At 41.5% G+C, this 21095-nt stretch overlaps 1 protein-coding gene across 3 annotated transcripts in view; it reads right to left on the bottom strand.

Moving 5' to 3' along the window:
- The window catches only part of SASH1 (SAM and SH3 domain containing 1), a 243539-nt gene that overhangs the window by 62491 nt on the left and 159953 nt on the right, over window positions 1–21095 (bottom strand). For 2 of the 3 annotated variants that reach the window (XM_075339793.1, XM_075339795.1), the window contains 2 exons: window positions 3511–3643; window positions 1582–2393 (listed from right to left, as the gene is read on the bottom strand). In XM_075339793.1, the coding sequence (XP_075195908.1) occupies window positions 1582–2393; window positions 3511–3643 (945 nt within the window). The remainder of the gene's footprint in view (window positions 1–1581; window positions 2394–3510; window positions 3644–21095) is intronic. The other variant, XM_075339794.1, reaches the window with a different exon arrangement.

Raw genomic sequence — 21095 nt, forward strand, 5'->3', positions numbered from 1 at the left:
CCTCGTTAAATCTAATTATCTATCTATAGAGTCCCCATTCATCCTAACACACATGACCCTTTCAATTCTTGCCTTTTCCTGTATACTGTGTGTCGCTTCCTACATCTCATCTTTGTTAAATGCAGTTATTTTCACAGGAAATGGACAATTTAACTGTCCTTTTGTCCTAGTGAGCAGAACAACAAGGACCTTCAGCCTTCCCTACAACACTAGAGACATTTCTGTGAAAAGAAAACATGGGAGGCAGCTGGAGGAAACAGAAAAAGCCAGGTTTTTTAAAAACAAAGGACTGTAGCTACACTAGGGAGATAAACAGATTTTTGCAGCTACTTTATATAAGGAGAGTGGGGCATGGGGGGGATATGCTGGACGATTCAGCTTATATATCAGTGAAGTATGGATCACAAGTAAAACAAAGAAACAAATCCTCAGCACAAAAAAGGGTCGCTTAGAAAAAAAAACCCAAAGTACTATGGTTAATAGCTAGAGAACAGAAAGCATGAAGCTGATATTCTGCTTCTTCGATATTCCTAAAGGTTTTTGTTATTCCTCATTATAATACAAAAAATATACATCAAAAAGAACCTCAGATATACAGCAAGGTATAATGAAACGAATCAGGTTAGAAGAAAATCTACTAAATTTTGCCATGACATTGACACCATTGTTTAGGTTTATTATAACCTGTAGGTCCCTAATAATCCTGAAGGCAAATCCAGAGACTTAAAAAGGGCCCAATGCTGACTTTTCTTGCACATGAAACAGTTAATGGAATGATCTTTGGTGACATGCAATCTGAAGAATATTTGGTAAATAATAAGTATATGACATGACCACAACCATCTACATGCTGCGTAGTCTGAAAACAAAATGGCACACAGGATGACCACTTCCACAACATGTGAACCCTCTCCATGCCCCAGAGATTGCAGTCAGCGATGTATTTCACTCTGATAAGTGTCTGGCTCCCTGCTTACACACATTGTGCAATAGAGAAGACTGAGCAATTGTACTGAATGTAAAAATTGTATTTCCTTATGTTGAGCCGATGTCTCTTATGGGATATTTGTGAAGCTGTAAGATGCTAAATGGCATAGCAATTACCAATAGGGGTATGTGAGAGCCAAAGCAGAATAATGAAATCTTTATACAAACAGCAGAGTCACTGCCGTGCAATAGAAGTAAAAGCGCACGCCTTCAGGCATCTTTCCATGAGATAAGATTTGTAAGGCTTGTTTACGGTCATGTCATTAGACATAGCTCTATAACCAAAATGTGAGAACACAAAGAGCCGACACATTTTTATCCAGTACAGATACCTAGATTATACTACACTAAGGCACATTATGTAAAACAACAATGTCTATGCAGGGGACTATCCACACTTACAAAATGTTCACAGTTTATTAAGTATATGGAAATGAATGTTGGCGGCTGAGCTTTCTTTTGGCATCTATCTAAAGTGGAAAAATGTGCACATCTAAAGTGAAGATCATACGTGGGAAGGGTTATGTAAAGTCATCGCTGACTGCAGCTCAGTAGGAGATGGAAGGCAAACACCAAGGGAACATTCAGACTCACAGACTTTTGATGGATTCTTAAGAGAACCCGTTTAGTACAACGGTCCACAGTGGCTGCCCATTTTCTTTCCGCTTCTTCCTCTTCTTCCAGTAAGCAGCGCTTCTCAGCCTTGCTAAGGGTCCGGTCACTGACAGGTCGGACAAGATGAGTCAAGTTCAAATGACTGTATAAGCTTTTCTCAACCACATAGGTGATGTTGAATTCGCTGACTGTGCGGCCCCTTGGCCTTCTGTTTGGGAAGACACTGCTGCCTCCTTTTGTCCGTTGGCGGAATATTTGCTGCTCGCAGACTGGAGAAGATGTTCCTTTCCTAGATGGTCGCTGGCTGAGAAAAGCTCTAGCACATGAGTAATTAGAGTCAAGTTTCTTCAATCTTATCTGCTTCCTGATATTTTGCACCTCTTCCAGAGAAACCAAAAGATGATGTTTGTGCCTGTTTCTATCATAAAAGCAAACACTTTCTGTACTTACCCCATGGCTCAAGGAGCCAAGGCTTTTCCTTAATTCTCGTTCTGTCATGGAACGGGAAACCTTTTGAGATTTCTCATCTTCAGGATATGAAAAAAAAGTTCCAATTTTCTTGGGGGGCTTGATAAGCCCTCGACCTTCTGTTTTGCTCAGTGTCTTTACAAGCTTTCTGTTAACGCTCATTGTGTCAAAGCTTCCAGATGAAGTAGACATAGAAAGTGGACAATCTTCTGGATGGGTTTTCTCTAATGATTTATCTTTAGATTGTGGCTTCTTATGGACTCCAGAATAAAGTGCTGATTTATCATCTACAACAGGAGTGCTGTGACCCGCATCTTCTAGACCTATGTAAAAAGATATCAAATTAGCAGACAACCAATATTAATTATCCAGAAATGTGACGTTTCTAAGTGAACTTCTGCAAAAACAAAAACCTTTATATAATGAAGTAATTAATTGTAATAATAGCGAAGGCATTGCCAAATGTTTAAAGAATGTGGGAAGTCATTCTGCCAAAGAGAGCCCAAAGCATGTTGCACTAAAGCAGATGATATTTCAGAATGCAAACGTTCCAATTATTTGAATAAGACGCTACGTAAAAAGCATTAGCATTTTACAGTGGGTCTTACCAAATAACTGATATCTATAAAAAAAAGGTCATAGATTTCATTACTAGAATGGCTACTGGGTTTGGGCTCTCTAGTGTGGGGCACCATAATGAATGGATAATGGAGTTAGACTTCTACTTGGCAATAAATATAGCATCAAAATCTTATTAGAATAAAAATGCAATCATAATAATATAGATGGACAGAGGCTAGAGACCATGAGGCCAATTCAAAGCTTTTGCACTAGAACAGTTCTATAATAGCTTGAAGAGTCACAAAATATTTGTGCAATGCGAAGTAACGTCAAATATTTACTGACAGTCAGTTTAAATTAACTCCTCCAAATTGGGCAGAAGTGTGGTGGACCCATGGTAGAACGGGTATGGCCATGCCTGCACATCCAACTGTTTAAAAAGCACTGCCATTCTGTATGGCAGAAACGAGACTCATGTCTCGGACTAGAGTAGCATTTCTAGTTCAGTGCAAGGAGGCACACGCCACTCAATAAGATTATCAAATTCATTAAATGGTTTGCGCCTCTTAATGAATTTGGCACCTTGTACTCCAGCAACTGGTGTAGCGCGAATGTATCCAGCCCCCATGACTTTGGAAGAAAACGGGCTCTGTTTCATACATTTATATCAATGTGACTACTTTGAACAGGTAAAAGAACCAAAGTTTGGAATTTCTTGGCTGTGATACACTCCATCTTGGGGGAGCAGTAGTGGCATGATAGCCTAAGAGCAATAGTCCCAATTCCTCACAGTGTAAGATCAGTATTACTTCAGATCCTACCCTGCTATTGTTTACATAACGACACATTAAAGTATGATGCTTCTCCCATCATATTTACCTTCCGTACTGGGCTTTTTCATTTCTTCAGCTCTAATGAGTTTCTTCCTCACTCTCCGAGTAGAGTTCACAAGCTTGTGCAGTCTCTTAAATTTTACGGACTCCTCAGATTCGTCTTCAGACTGTTCTCTCGACTATTGGAGAAGGAAAATAGACATGCACATAGATACAGGGCTACAGGGCAGTGGAATTAAGAAAGGCAACAAGACAGCAAATCCGTAACCATCCCATCACCGCAAATCCCATAAGCATTACAATAAAGTTCTACAAAACTGTGCAAGTACTAGATAATGTCCAAGGGAAGAGAGCCCACATGTAGTTACTACTCAATCAAGATCGGAATCGCCGGGATACTCATATTATACATCAATAGACAGTAATGCTGTGAATTTGAGGTGAAAAGCGATCACTGAGATTTTATAGTCATATCTGCAGAGAATTAAACCAATCTTTTTATGTAATGCTTTGATCTGTTGAAAAAGCCTTTTCCTTTATACCAGGACCCCCAACGATCTGAAAGCTATAGGATGTGAAGTATAGCAAGTCGCTGCCTTCTCTCTTCCGTTGTACCTCTTCCTGTGCCATTCTTAAAACAAGAGCCCATGCTTCCTGAATTTAGAGCCTAAAAAACTGGAGCCGGGGACCTTCAGTGAGGGAGAGACTGAACATATTGCGTCAATAATGTATGCAGGGATTATGATGATATAATATAGTGCCATTCCCATACCGAATGTCAGGCTTCTATAGCTATAGACTGAATGGAACTGGTTAATTGGAAGCCCAAGCCTATGATAATATAGAAGATATTCCCCAACCTCAAGTCACATGTTTATTGATTTCCTTTCCTCTTCCATTTGATCACATGTGCTGCATCCCAGATGTTCTGCCTCAAGAGCGCAATATAATAAAACAATAAGAGAAAAATGCATGTCTTCTCCAGCAGCAGCGACAGCAGATGGATCGAGATGGAACAGAGCTCCTGTCCATGATCCAAATCATATACAATGCCTTCGCTCCACCCCGAGAGGGAGAAGATGTCTACGAAGGCTTAAATAGCAATTATGTTGTTCCAGTACACATCAATTAATTACATTGCTTCTTTATGAAGATAGAAATTCACTTACAATATTTTCTGTTAATTACTGTAATTTACAGCATCGGCTGCTACATGCAAAGTCTGCATTCTTGCACTCGCACACTTGGATGAAATATTGCTCTCGTACTATTTACTTTAATAAATTTTTTAGCTGTTTACTAGTTTGTTTTTTTACTTCATTCAACAATCAAGAAACCACTAGTGGTAGTTCAAGCAAAAACACAGGCAGGTTGTTTTACAGAGAAATGCTCGTGATCACTCTTTTGAACAGTTAGAGCTTTTTCAGGCCTGAAACACACATCCGTGAAACACGTGCGTGTTTGGTCCGTTTCCGTATATACCGGAGACACGGCCAAACGTGCACCAATGTTATTTAATGTTTGAGGACACACGTGCGTTTTTCATTAAGGTCCGTGTGTCCGTGTGCGTGCTACGTTTGTGTCTCCGTTTTGCACGGAAGCATGTCTGTTTTCAGCACGCAACACGCAGCATGGACCCAATGAAAGTCAATGGGTCTGTGCGCACGTCCGAGTGACACGGACGCATCTGTTTGTTCCCTGTACGTTTTGTGCTTTTTTCATGTGATGTCGGTCTTTTTTCTTTTTCTGTTCTGTTCTCTCCCTCAGTCCGTCGGTCGGTCGGTCTCTCTATGTCTGTCGGTCGGTCTCTGTTTTATCTGTCCCTCTCGCTGTCTATCGGTCAGTTCCCCCCTCTCTCATACTTAACGTTCCCCGATCTCCGGCGCGGCGCTGCATGGCTGTTCTCTAAACTCCGGCGGTTTTTCCTCTTTTGCAAAAGCCGGCCGCTCATTAAACAATCTCGTATTCCCTGCTTTCCCCGCCCACCAGCGCCTATGATTGGTTGCAGTGAGACATGCCCACACGCTGAGTGACAGGTGTCTCACTGCACCCAATCACAGCAGCCGGTGGGCGTGTCACTATGGAGTATAGAAATAAATTAATAAAAACGCGTGCGGTCCCCCCCCAAATTTAATACCAGCCAGATAAAGCCATACGGCTGAAGGCTGGTATTCTCAGGATGGGGAGCTCCACGTTATGGCGAGCCCCCCAGCCTAACAATATCAGTCAGCAGCCGCCCAGAATGGCCGCATACATTAGATACGACAGTTCTGGGACAGTACCCGGCTCTTCCCGATTTGCCCTGGTGCGTTGGCAAATCGGGGTAATAAGGAGTTATTGGCAGCCCATAGCTGCCACTAAATCCTAGATTAATCATGTCAGGTGTCTCCCCGAGATACCTTCCATGATTGATCTGTAAATTACAGTAAATAAACACACACAACTGAAAAATCCTTTATTAGAAATAACAAACACAAACACATTCCCTGGTTCACCAATTTAATCAGCCCCAAAAAGCCCTCCATGTCCGCCGTACTCCAGGATGGTCCAGCGTCGCTTCCAGCTCTGCTGCATGAAGGTGACCAGAGCAGCAGAAGAAACTGCCGCTTCTGTCACCTCCACGCAGCAAATGAAGAGAGCCGCGTGATCAGCTGTGCTGTCACTGAGGTTACCTGGATCCAGCGGTGGATGCAGCGGTGGCCGCGGGTAACCTCAGTGACAGCTCAGCTGATCGCGCTACTCACCGCCGATCCGATCAGCTCCACGCAGCAACTGAGGTGAGTAGCGCGATCAGTTTCTAACAGGATGCGGTTAATGTGAGCGCCACTGTACCTCCTGAGAATAGAAAAGAAAAGGCAGATTTTCAGAGGTCCTGATATTTTTATTATTATTGACTGCTCATTTCCACGATGCGGTTTTGATGCGATTTTCAGCAAGAAGATGCAGATTTGGTGCAGGAATTTAGTGGAAAAATTTCAGCACCAAATCCTGGCAAAAAAATAAAAAATCGCATCAAAACCACATCACAGTTGATGCATTTTTTTGACAGGAGATGCAGTATTGTTGTAGTAATTTGGTGTATAGATTTCAGCACCAAATCTGCATCTTTTGACAAAAACAAAATGCGGTTTTCTGCCAGAGATGCAGGTCTCATTGAACTGAATGAGTTCACCTGAGGTGAGTTTACCTGTGCAAACAGGTGGGGTACCGTGGGCCCCTTCAGCTGTGACCCCAGAAATTCAGTGACGTCACCACTCACATCTGTGGCTCAGTGTCTGCCTGAAGCCACAGCAGGTGGTCATGTTCTGTAATGTGACTTCAGGATATAGCAGAGCCAAGATCATCATGGGACTATTAATAATAACTATTAATAAATTGGAGAAAGGGTTTGTTCTGCATTTATTTCAAATAAAGGATTTTTTCCAGTGTTTGTGTTTATTTCTTTTCAGGATTAGTAATGGGGAGTCTCCGTTATTTCTAATCTAGGGCTTAGTGGCAGCTGTGAGCTGTCATTAACCAGTTATATTACCCTGACTGCCACCGTACCAGGGCAATAGGGATAAGTCTGTTAAATTACTGGGATTGTTGCATGCAATTGATGCAACAATTCTGGGCAGCAGCAGGCTGCTATTTTTCAGCTGGGATGGGGTGGGGGGGTAATAAGTATGGGCATCCCCAGCCTGAGAATACCAGCCCCCAGCTGTCAGCATTATTAAGGCAGAGTATTAAAATTGGAGAATCACACGCCGAATTTTTAAATTTATTTAGGTAATTTAAAAAAAAAACAAAAAAACTGCACAGGGTCTCTCTAATTTTGATAAAGAGCCAAGATAAGCACACGGCTGGGGGCTACAACCTGTAGCCGTCTACTTTATCTGCGCTGGGTATCACAATATACGCCAATTTTTTAATTTATTTTTACACCACTATAGGGACGCAGACAGCGTGTGCGATTCCATTTAATCACAAACACTTTCACACAGGGTGGGGGCACGGTTTGTCTGCAACCAGACTGATGGTGAATGGGGGAAGCAGTGAATTTGTAGGAGGGTTAATGAAGGGACCCAGAAGTCCATCAGTGCTTGGTTAGTGAGACACATTTTACCATCAGTGTTTGGTCAAATGGCAGATTTTACCATCAGTGTTTGGTCAGGGTTCCAGATTTTACTATTTGTGCTTGGTCAGTATTTCAGATTTTGCCATCAGTGTGTGGTCGGTATGTCAGTGTGTCATCTGTGTTTTTCACCAATGAAAAAATAAATAAAAATGAATTAGAACGCCTCTCCAAACTTTTGCAATATTAATCACGGACAGCACATGGGCTATAGAATGATGCCATCCATGCCCAGTCCATGATTTTCACGGACGCGTAGAGTTGCAATTGTTATTTATATCAGTGATAGTAAAAAAAACCAAAACAAAATGAAACTCTATACACAAAAAAAAAAAAACAAGGACATGTGAAGAGCCTTCTAGACTAGAATGGGCACATGTTCTATCCCTGAAAATCATGGATATATGCAAATTTCAAATGTTTAAATGAGGCCTAAGCGAGTAAAATAAATAAATACAACCCAATAGTGACTTATGTTATAATGTAATGACAATAAGGCTGGGTGCACAAAACAGTAATTCTCCATTTGAAGAAGAAAAAAAAAGATTGGATTATGCTAATCAGGCTGATTAGAGTTTGATTAGGGTTGGATCCGTTTCTCTCGGATGTGGAAAAAAAATTAAAGAAAATGTTTCTCCATTTTCTAAATTTTGTCATACCGTGAAAATCAGACCACACTCGCATACTCTGATGTCATCCCAGTGTGATCTGATATTTTTTCAAGGACTCAGACTTTAATAGCAGGAAGCAAATTGTGGTCCAAGGAAAAATTAAAATAAATGAAAAAAAAATTGGACATATGTAATGCCTCAATTACCAGCATTGGTCCGAGAACTACTAGATTTTTTGCCGGATTGCACAGAGACCGAAAATACGGTCGTCTGCATGATCCCTTAGATACAACAAGTTAATAAAGTTAATCCACAAGTGATCTTTCCAATCAAATGTACCTGTCTATTGAGCCACTTCCCTGTTACTCCAAGAAATGTATAAATAAATTCACAAGTAGGCTCTAGTCAAAGAATGCTTCCCCGCACAATCTGGCACTTGGCACTGGACAGTTGTAGAGTGGGTAGAGACACAACTGGTAACACCAAGTTGTCAATTTATTCACATAATTCTAGGAGAAGTGACAGAAGAACGGCAAAACATAGGGCTGTAAAAATAGTTGTATAATGGTGGACACAAACAGTTACTGAAATGGATGTGTTGAAAGAGCTGAAAGACTTTCTTGGTTTGCAGTTTTTTAACTCCCAAAGTAGTTGCACAACTAAGATTTACTCATACACTAAACCACTTGTGATACATAATAGGACTGCACACTGTGATGTCCTGCTGTATGTCCACCAGAAAAAAAAGAAAATTTTTTAAACACAAATGATCAGATACAAAAATGTGACTATTTACTGTTTAAGCACAGTTTTTGGCATTGCAAATGAATTAATGTTTTACAAAACTTACAGCCATGTACATGCCAGGATCACTGCATGGGGCCTCAAGTGATTCACAGATTGCAGTCAACCACAAGACACAAGCCAGGTTATAGGCAGCTATCCCTCTGTTATATACTATAGCATGGCTTTTAACTATTTTAGCTATAGCTGGATTTTATTCTGTCGCATTAAATATTTCTACACAGCCAGGTAACTGAGTTATGAAACAGTACTAGGAATGAAAAACAAAACTAGAATATTTGGTGCATTAACCAAGAGCAACATGAAAGAAAAAAATGTTACAAGAAGTAAACAGACGTTCATACTACACTGTGTGCAGAATTATTAGGCAAATGAGTATTTTGATCACATGATAATTTTATACATGTCCTACTCCAAGCTGTATAGGCTTGAAAGCCAACTACCAATTAAGTAAATCAGGTGATGTGCATCTCTGTAATGAGGAGGGGTGTGGTGTAATGACATCAACACCCTATATAAGGTGTGCTTAATTATTAGGCAACTTCCTTTCCTTTGGCAAAATGGGTCAGAAGAGAGATTTGACGGGCTCTGAAAAGTCCAAAATTGTGAGATGTCTTGCAGAGGGATGCAGTAGTCTTGAAATTGCCAAACTTTTGAAGCGTGATCACCGAACAATCAAGCATTTCATGGCAAATAGCCATCAGGGTCGCAAGAGGCATGTTGGGAAAAAAGGCGCAAAATAACTGCCCATGAATTGAGGAAAATTAAGCGTGAAGCTGCTAAGATGCCATTTGCCACTGGTTTGGCCATATTTTAGAGCAGCAACGTTACTGGAGTATCAAAAAGCACAAGGTGTGCCATACTCAGGGACATGGCCAAGGTAAGGAAGGGTGAAAAATGACCACGTTTGAACAAGAAACATAAGATAAAATGTCAAGACTGGGTCAAGAAATATCTTAAGACTGATTTTTCAAAGGTTTTATGGACTGATGAAATGAGAATGACTCTAGATGGGCCAGATGGATGGGCCAGAGGCTGGATCAGTAAAGGGCAAATAGCTGCACTCCGACTCAGACGCCAGCAAGGTGAAGGTGGGTTACTGGTATGGGCTGCTATCAAAGATGAACTTGTGGGACCTTTTCTGGTTGAGGATGGAGTGAAGCTCAACTCCCAGACCTACTGCCAGTTTCTGGAAGACAACTTCTTTAAGCAGTGGTACAGGAAGAAATCGGTATCGTTCAAGAAAAACATGGTTTTCATGCAGGACAATGCTCCATCACATGCATCCAACTACTGCACAGCGTGGCTGGCCAGTAAAGGTCTAAAACAATGAAAAATAATGACATGGCCCCCTTGTTCACCTGATCTGAACTGCATAGAGAACCTGTGGTCCCTCATAAAATGTAAGATCTACAGGGAGTGCACCTCTCGGAACAGTGTCTGGGAGGCTGTGGTGGCTGCTGCACGCAATGTTGATCGTAAACAGATCAAGCAACGGACAATCTATGGATGGTAGGCTGTTGAGTGTCATCATAAAGAAAGGTGGCTATATTGGTCACTAATTTTTTTGTGTTTTGTTTTTGCATGTCAGAAATGTTTATTTCTAAATTTTGTGCATTTATATTGGTTTACCTGGTGAAAAACAAGTGAGATAGGAATATATTTGGTTTTTATTAAGTTGCCTAATAATTCTGCACAGTAATAGTTACCTGCACAAACAGATATCCTCCTAAGATAGCCAAATCTAAAAAAAACAAACAAAAAAAAAAACACTCCAACTTCCAAAAATATTAAGCTTTGATATTTATGAGTCTTTTGGGTTGATTGAGAACATAGTTGTTGATCAATAATAAAAAAAATCCTCTAAAATACAACTTGCCTAATAATTCTGCACAAAGTGTATTGGGTAAAATGTCAAGACAAAAGAGAGGTATGCTAAGAAATGCCATTAGAGCAGGGTACGTTTATCTGTGGCAGAATTGTTGCACCAAGGTCTAAATTGAAAACCAATTTAAAAGGGGCTAAATCGATTGTCAGCTGAAATGCCTTTGTGGCGCCCCTGAGGTTCAGGTCGCCGCAGGGTACTGCACCCCACTAAGGGTGTGGTGCTGATAATGGATCCAAAAGGAGGTCGGTACCGGTTTCATCATCCACAACCATATCCACACATAGGTTGCCCCTTCCCCACCGTGAACTGGGCTAGGGTCGGGTATAACAGGGGTTTCCAACAGTGTGTGGCATTTACAGGATGCCATCACAATAGTGACACCAATCCACTAGCTTAGGACCTGGGTAGGGGGAGGAGCGGCCACCAGGGGGTGTTAGGAGTCACACACGCAGTTTACAATTTCAGAGAGTTCTCAAGCAGGAGTGACAGTGAGCAGACTTCTTTCCCGGTAGCTCCTGTGGTACATAGGAGTTTAACTGTCGCTGAGGAGGATACCATGTCCGTTCCCCCCCAGGGGCCAGAGCTGTTCAGGGTGCAGCACCCTAGAGTGGTATAATTCCACATTGCATCACCAGATTCTGCTGGACGGAGAGGTTCCATACTTCTACCACCCAAGTTTCCAGAGCCAGGTGGCATATAGGACTCCCGGGGCCTAGATCATGGTCAGACTCAAGGGGATCCCCGCTACTGGCATAGGGAACAGTACTCTACCTAGTACGGAAGGGACTTTAAAGTGCTTGAAGTCGCGGGACCCGCACTACAAAGCATAGTGAGGAAGGGCCCACAGACTACCGGACCGGTTCTGACCTTCCGTTGATTCGGGATCGACCTGAGCCCATCACGGCAGTGACCAGTGTGACCGGGCTGGCAGCTGAAGTTGTGAGTAAACTACACCCTGAACCTTCAGAGACTGTTGGCAGAATTTCGGCATGAGGAAAAAAAACCCATTGCAAAATGCGATTGCCAGTGTATATCAGATGGCGCACACTCAATCAAGCCTATGAGTGTGTATAAAACATCAGACTGCACTCGGATGACGTCTGACTGTAGTCTGATATAAGACGACACAGACCATGGAGAAGATGGGGAGATTAAGTTCTCCATCATCTCCACACCTGTGATATGATTCTTGCAGGAGAATCAGAGCACATAAGATGACACTATGTGATATGAGCTGAGCTTAGTGTCATTAGTATATCACATCCAATTCTCTCGCAGGACAGAATGATTGGGTGACCCTGACCATACAATAAGAAGGAACACTAGCCCTGTCCCTGAATTGCCAAGAGAAAACATGAATGCATGACATGTAGAAGTACAGCTGTACTAGCACCATAGGTAGGTTTACACTTTGTTATGTGACCTATCCAGCATAATTAGAGGTTCAGTAGTGTGAAAAGTGTTGACAGAGCTCCTTCAATGGACTCAATTGCAGAAATGGGCTCTGAGAAGAAAACCGACATTTCTGAGGGTGGATAGAAGGCACGATCACTGCATTTGCTGCACGATCACTCTTAGGCTATGTGCGCACGTGTGCGCTCTGCACCGCACCGAAAATGTGCGCTTCAGAGCGCAGCTGAAAAGCTGCGTTCTGAAGCGCATGGTGCCGGCAGATTTGTGCGCTCTGCATGCTGCCTCTCCCTATAGACAGCATGCAGAACGCACGAAAGAAGTGACATGTCACTTCTTAGAACGCAGCGATTCGGCAAGCAGCCGAATCACTGCGTTCTAACATGCCACGTGCGCACGGCCCCTGCACAATCTCCATAGACTGTGCAGGGGACGCAGGACGCATGCAGTTACGCTGCGGTGCAGAACGCAGCGTAACTGCATGTAATACGTACACGTGCGCACATACCCTAATTTTTCCTGCAGTTATAAACACTTCAAAGCTGAAGTATAAAACCAAAGATAAAAACTTAACGTCCTTAATCGTTTTTATTGCTTAGGCCGGTTTGACGGATGCGGCGAACACCAGTACAGTATGATATAGTACAGTGGCAGCGCCGCAACTTCCGGGTCACATGCTCCGGTCACATGACAGCATGTGACCAGCGCTTGTTGCGCTGCCAGTGTACTGCATCCACTGTACTGGCGTGCGCCGCATCCGTCAAACGAGCGAAAAGCCGGATGTGTGTACCCGGTCTTAATGACAAATGTTACTATAACAAACCTGAAAATAATGTATATGCAGATTTCTATATAGCAGCTATGGTATTCGGAGCCCTAGCCTGAACCAATAATTATGCTGGCCATAAAAAAATACTCTTTAAAATGTGAATATTTTGCATCTATTTTATTTGTAGTCTGGTGTGTAATAATCAGGGCCAGCAGATAAACTAGCCTAGAATTGGGCAGGATTATTAAAATCAGTGGTAAATATCATGAAGAAATTGACAGCCAGGAGAAATAATTAATGGGACAGTCTTGACAAACTAGTAACTGTACCAGCAGGGAGAAAATATTCCTAAATAATAAGTATACTACATTCATATGGAAATCTAGGTCAAATAGCCAACATACTAACATTATAAATAATTCATCTGGCTTCTGGATTATCAATGCGCTGAATTGTTAATCTGCAGTAAGGTTAGGATTTGCCTATTTCTGACGTGATCTACACTTTTATTACGTGTGACCATATGTCATGTTAATAAAAAACAGATTGACTGTAATTAGTATGTCAGAAAGCCACGGGGACCGGCCGCACACCCATGACTTATGAAAACACTGAATGGTTTCCTGCCTCTCCTATATTATACCATTTACGTAGATTTGTCAATTTCCGTTGAGTATTTCATTCATTTCTATGTTAGGTATATACTCTAACAATTGCTTGTTGCTGTTTTATTTTATGAACTTCCACATTTTTATTTTTGTGAGAACAGGGTAATGTACTTCAGATCAGATGGATGTAGTGCATGGATCATTAATAACCAGTTTTTTTTAGTGTCGCATGTAAAGTAATAATCTCCAGCAGTTTTGTAAAGTGTCAGAAATCTATGTAGACCTTGTAGACCATTCCAAACCCCTCATCTACATTTTTGGTAAAGCAAACATTTCCACTGCCGAATAGCGCAACCTTTTTAATAGAGTTGGCTAAATAAAATGTTACAACGACGACCATGGTGCCCGAGTTTTTCATTTTGGGTTTCCAAGGTAACATTACATCAGATTATAGACAGCTGGCTCTTTACTTCTGAACCAAAACAAGGCAACCAATCCAATACACAAAATTATACATTTAAAGAGAGAGGAGGACATTTGGCTGCCAGTAGACTAGACTGAAATCTGCGGGAAGGTTGGCAAGTTTCCTAGGGTGGAACCTCTCAGCTTCTCTTGGAACAAGTGTATCCTTCGCACATCTGCAATGCTCTCATAAGGGAGAACACAGCCAATTTTTTTTGGGGGGAAAGGGGGGAGTGGTGGTAAAGGAGAACAGGAGAAAGGGAGAAACTTTTGTAGTGTATATACTGTAATTGAAAAGTAAATGAGAAACAGGGTTTTCTCAATAACACACTCAATTACTGAACTTTTGGATGTAGATATGACATGTATCTGTGAAGAGGTAATGGACTTCCTACCACACAGAATCAACCTTTAATATCTCTATATTGTTCCAAGTCCCGTCTAGCTGATGATATAGATTTACACAACATGAAGACAACCTAGTGTTTTATGGACACAGTTAAAAAAATAAATCTGTATTAGAACCTGAATGATGGGATTACTTCCTAAACAGGTCATGATTCACTAAGGATGCATATTCTTTCTGATAGATACTCTGGAACCACAATGTGGAGCTAAGATCTTTCCAGCTGAGTATCTCCAATTACTGAGTAGTCTTACGGTAAGCGGCAATTAGTCTAAGAGTTCTAACATGTGCAATTCCAGATGTTCTCAAGGTGGTCCGTAGGTGTGAATCAGATGTTTGCCTCCACTGCATACCAGAGGGCATAGTATGTAACCCCTGTATTTCCCTAAGGACAAACATTTAGGAATAGGAAACAAGCATTTAGGTTAGTGCTGTCGATCATACATACATACATACATCAGAGAGCACTCGGCAGTGTAGACAAAAACGGGAAAGACAAAGAATGTGTGTCGCTTGTAACTTCATCAGCATAGGGCTGAGCAGTATTGGAAAATAATAAGCTTGCTTTTTTTGAGAAACAGTAGCACACCTGTCCATAGGATGTGTGGTATTGCAACTCAACTTGTAGGTCACATGCACACTAAGTATTTGGTGAGTTTTTTACCCCAGTATTTGTAAGGCCACGTACACTCTGAGTATTTGGGCGAGTTTGTTATCTCAGTATTTGTTGTGAGTTGTGCACAGAATGTGTGATTTTTGTAACAGCTCTGATGAAAAGGGTAGAGCTGGGGAGGTGTCTGGTAAAGAACACATGCGAGTGCTCTTGTGTATGGAAAAGTAAGGAGAGATAGCTGCCTGTCAAACAATTACCCAAACCATCATTCGGCAGACTACTGTGTAACGTATATATTATAGCTTGTAGTGTAGCCAGGGTGGCGAGGCTTACATCTGCAGGTATTGATTATGAATGCACCTGGAGTTTTTTATATAGAGCCAGGCATGTGTTCACTTGATGGGGGGACTACAAAGAGAACGTTCTCTCCCTAAGGCCGGTTTCAGACATCTGTGTTTCAGGTACATGTGACATCAGTTTTTAACATGGATGCCACACGTACCCATGTTATTCTCTCGAGTTAAAACTGTAAAGGGGAAAAAAGCGCAATAGGGTCTTACCCGGTATGAGGGTGGACAAACAAGACAAAGAAGCACTCACCTGGGGAGGTTGTGCCAGTCACAACCCCTTATGATAGCCTGTGAGTGCCTGGTGGTTTAGCTGCAGCCCCGGGAGAGGAATTTTGTATCACACAGGTAGAAGAAAAGACCGGGTTTATGCCGCGCTGAAAACCACTGATGCGTGTAAATTAAAAGATTTCCTTTTTATTTTTTTTTTATTTTTTTTTTTTTTTACCATGTGGCTCTGAGTCATCAGCTCTGAGTCATACAGGCAGTCCTTAATGCATACATGGCTGTTTGCTCCTTATATATAGGTCCAAGCGGCCTTGCTGTAATATGATTTCTTTTCCTGAGGAAGGAGACGGATGTCTCTGAAACGCGTAGGAACTATCCAATAAAAAGGAAATCTTTTAATTTACACGCATCAGTGGTTTTCAGCGCGGCATAAACCCGGTCTTTTCTTCTACCTGTGTGATACAAAATTCTCTCGAGTTACACACACGTATGTGTTTTCACGCGGACCGTGTGACCCACATGGCCCCACACGTACACACGAAGACATTTTTTCTCCGGCAGCCGGGGACAACATCGCCAGTGACAGGTGAGTATCCAGCAAGCAGTGTGCAGCGACTACCAGGAGGTCATAGGAGTTCCCAATCAAACTCGGATGAACCTGTGAAGTCACCATTGTGACACCCACTGTAGTGTGGGTGTCGTGGGGGTGTCATCAGGTGGTCATCAGAATTCATTGGGAACACTGATTACTTCCTTTGACATCACTGCGCACACACACTGCTTGCTGGATACTCACTTGTTACCAGCGATGCTGTCCCCGACTCCTGCTTCCAGGTCCGAGGTACATAAGTAGTGGGGGTCAAAAGCAGGAGACAGCAGAGCCGAAAACATTAGCGCTCGATACAGGTGAATATAGAAAATCCTTTTATTTCACAGACACGTTTTTCTCCGGTACGTGTCACACTGATGTCAAACGTATGCAAACACAGTCACACATATGCAAACACAGTCACACATATGCAAACACAGATGTCACACGTGTGGCTTGTACCCGATTAAACATGGATGTGTGAAACTGGCCTAATAGGGAGCTACGTGCAGCAGCTGAGAGAAAGTTCTTTCCCTGAGAGGGAGCTACACATGGAGAGACAGTGTCTAAATGCTGTCATCTTGGGAGCGGAGCAGTCTGCTATTGAACAGGAAAAAGTTAATTTAATGGTGGACAGTCAGAGCCCAAGCTGTCTTGGAGCTGGGGAAGAAATCTGCAAATTTAAGGCATACTGGGCTTTGGTGTGGATCTGATCTGCTAGCTGGGAGAGAATCTATCATTCCTTATCCTGCATTAAAGGCTGGACATTATCTGAATGGGTGAGCCTGCTGTCTGTATATGAACTGTTTATTTTGTTTCTTGATGCCAAAGAAGAGATGTTTGTGTTTCCGTTCTGCTGGAAATTTATGCATTTCAATAACCTACCTTGTCTGACCAAAGTACTGCCTGCGTGAATGCTACCAGCTGCCTAAAAGTGAGTGAATACCCTACATGCCCCTTAGGTTTTGATTTATATGGAAGAATAAAAGGGTAACAATGTTTAGAACATTTGACTTTCAGGCTCCATATCTCATCATCCATGACCGCCTTGAGAGTGAGACTACCATCATTGTATAGACATTCATCTTGGCTATCTCATACATACATTTGACTAACAACTAATCAGCATATGATCAGTTATGCAGATTCTAGTCATGTCACTGTATTGTTACTGTTTTGCTCTAGAAAAAAAAAATATCACCATTTTTTGGGTCATTATCATTCCAGACTAATGTAATGTGCTTCACAGCATGCTTGCATGGACGTCTGTGATGTCATTATTACGAAGCATACGAGCCACCTTCACTGCTGTTCTTATGCCTGAACTGATAGACCTTGTGATTGGCTGATTTGTTGACTGCAACTGACTATTTCGTATTCTTCCAACTATCATGCCACTCACATGATGCAGTTTGTTAATTTTCTTGGCCGAGAGATCACTTTTGATTAATTGGATGATGTTTCTCTTTTTGTGGAAATCAGTGAATTTCACTTAGGAATCAACCTAATAATAAACTGAGTTAATATGGAATGTGATAACAGGTTGTAATTTGTAGTATACAGGAAGAAATTTTTTTTTTTCAAACAGCAGGAAGCAGGAGCAAAACAGTAACAATGCAGTAAAATGACAAATCTGCATAACTGATCAGATGCTAATTAGTTGCAAGTCAAATTTATGTACGAGATAGCCAAGATGATTGTCTATAAAATGAAGGTAGACCCACACTCAGTCTATATATTAAACAGACCTACTAATTAATTTATAGGAGGGAGATCACTATTACTATTTATAATTGGCCACATGTGCAATTTTTTTATTTATTTTGAGTCTCCAGTTGGAAGTGGGAATTGAGATTTTTATGGTGTATTTATATTCTCAATAAATATTTTTTTCTATTTATAAGTGTTTATTGGAAAAGAGAATTTATATGGGTACCCCATGAAAAGCTTTTATTCCTATATCCATTGACTTTACATAGTTATGTAACAAGGTCAGGGATACCGCTGCACATTGTTTGTGTAACATTGTGTTGACTTTTTTTGTGATATATATATATATATATATATATATACACACACCACGAAAAATTATATATATATTTTTTTTTAACTCCTAATAAAATATTTTGGTATAATATACTAGTTTTTCTCCTTGTTCATTATTCCCACTCAAAGATGTAGTGGATGGTGGGTTATGGTGCCTAAAAATCAAAAGTGTAAGTCATTATTACCCTTTTGCTCATCAGTGTATTACAGACCAGGCAACCTGTATAAGTCCTCACGCTAGCTTTGCTATGAGCCAATGGAGTGACAGAAAGCGAGATGTCCCTGTGTCAAACTACTTATATAATTATGGCCACTATTAAGTATAACATGGAAGGAGCTAATGGAGCTGCTGCAGACCACTGACAGCGGTCACTCCACTCTGTTGTATCTGTACTAGCAGCAGGAGAAAGCACTGTTAGTTATTGAAAGCTTCAGGATCAGGAGCCCAGGATAAAGGTGAACTGCCTTTTAACGTCATTTTGTTCCAAAGTTGATAGGCAGTGTGATGATGATAAATTGTTAAAGAGTATTCGTCACTAGATTTCACAATACAAACCAGATAGATAATTAAATACCGTAGAACTCTTATCCATCATTAGGCTAGAGTACGTATTTTGAAAATTCATGTTAGAATCAAATGTTTTGCAATCTGAAATAATGAGCATTTTAAAAATCTAGACTAAGGGGTACTTTACACGCTGCAACATCGCTGCCGATATATCGTCGGGGTCACGTCGTTAGTGACGCACATCCGGCGCCGGTAGAGACATCGCAGCGTGTAAAACAAATGAGCAACAATCAACGAAAGCAAAAACGTGCAAAATCGTTGCTCGTTGACACGTCGTTCATTTCCATAATATCGGTGCTACTGCAGGTACGATGTTGGTTGTTGTTCCTGCGGCAGCACACATCGCTATGTGTGACGCCGCTGGAACGACAAACATCTCCTTACCTGCGTCCACCGGAAAAGGAGTAAGGAAGAAGGTGGGCGGGATGTTCCGGCCGCTCATCTCCTCCCCTCCTTTTCTATTGGGCGGCGGTTCAGTGACGCTGCTGTGAGGTCGCTGTGACGCTGAACAAACCTCCCCCCTTAGAAAGTAGGAGGTTCGCCGGTCACAGCGACGTCGCAGAGCAGGTATATGCATGTGACACTGCCGTAGTGATAATGTTCGCTACGGCAGCGAACACCAGATATTGCATGTATGACGGGGGCAGGTGCTATCGCGCTCGACATCGCTAGCAATTGCTAGCGATGTCACAGCGTGTAAAGCCCGCCTTAGTTTATGTGTACAGTAATGGCAGGAAGTGTTGGCACCCTTAAAATTGTTCTAGAAAAAGAAGTATTTCTTCCAGAAAATGATTGCAATTACACTTTTTGTTATGCACACTTATTTTGTGTGTATTGGAACACCACAAAAAACAGACAAACTTAAATTGGACAATTTCACACAAAACCTAAAAAATTGGCCAGACAAAATTATTAGCACCCTCAACTTAACATTTGGTTACTTACTCTTTGGAATAAATAACTGCAATTAATCGCTTCCTATAACCACGAAAAAGCTTCTTACACATCTCATCTGGAATATGGACTCTTCTGTTGCAATCTGCTCCAGGTCTCTTATATTTGAAGGGTGCCTTATCGCATGAGAAATTTTAAGATCTCTCCACGGGTGTTCAATCTGATATAATCTGGACTCATTGCTGCCACTTCAGAACTCTTCAGCGCTTTGTTTCCCTACATTTCTGGGTATTTCTTTCAGTATGTTTGAGGTCATTGTCCTGCTTGTAGACCCATGTAGGCCACAAACCCATCTTTCTGACACTTGGAATTACATTACAAATGCAAAATCCTTTGGCATTCTTCAGATTACATAATACCTTGCACACAGTCAAGGCACCCAGTGCAAGAGGCAACATAACCCCAAAGTATATATGAACCTCCACCATATTTGACTGTAGGTATTGTGTTTTTTTTCTTCGTAGGTCTCATTACGTTTTTGGTAAACAGTAGAATAATATGCTTTACCAATAAGCTCTATCTTGGTCTCATCTGTCCACAAGACACTTTCCCAGAAGGATTCTGGCTTCGTTCCATAAATGTTGGCAAACAGCAGTCTTGCTTTTTAGGTTTCTCTGAAAGCAATGGGGTCTTCCTGGGCTTCCGGTTTCATTTAATTCAAATGTCAATGGACAGTTTGCGCAGACACTGATGCACCCTGAGGTTGCAGGACAGCTTTAATTTCTTTGGATCTTGATTGGGGCTGCTTATCTATCTATGATCCAGACTAACCGGCGTTTCAACATTTCATCAATTTTTCTCTGCAATCAACATCCAGGGAGATTAGCTACAGTGACATGGGTTGTAAACTTGTTGATTATGTTTCATACCGTGTACAAAGGAACAACAAGATCTCTAGAGATGTACTTTTAGCTTTGAGATTGTTCATACTTTTCAACAATTTCAGTTATCAAGTCCTCAGACAGTTCTCCTCCTCTTTCCATTCTACATATTTTGTGTCGCACACACAGACAAGCAATGCAAAGATTGAATCAACTTCTCCCCTTTTTATTTAGTTACAGCTGTGATTTTCATATTGCCCATACCTGTTACTTTGTAAGTTTAAAGGAGCATCTCATGCTTGAAACAAGATTGTCTACTCACAATTTTGTAAAGGTGCGAACAATTTTGTCTGGACTATTTTTGGGGTTATATTTAAAATCATGTCCAATTTT

Source organism: Anomaloglossus baeobatrachus, chromosome 3 (genome assembly GCF_048569485.1).
Source record: "Anomaloglossus baeobatrachus isolate aAnoBae1 chromosome 3, aAnoBae1.hap1, whole genome shotgun sequence".
NCBI classification, from domain to species: Eukaryota; Metazoa; Chordata; class Amphibia; order Anura; family Aromobatidae; genus Anomaloglossus; species Anomaloglossus baeobatrachus.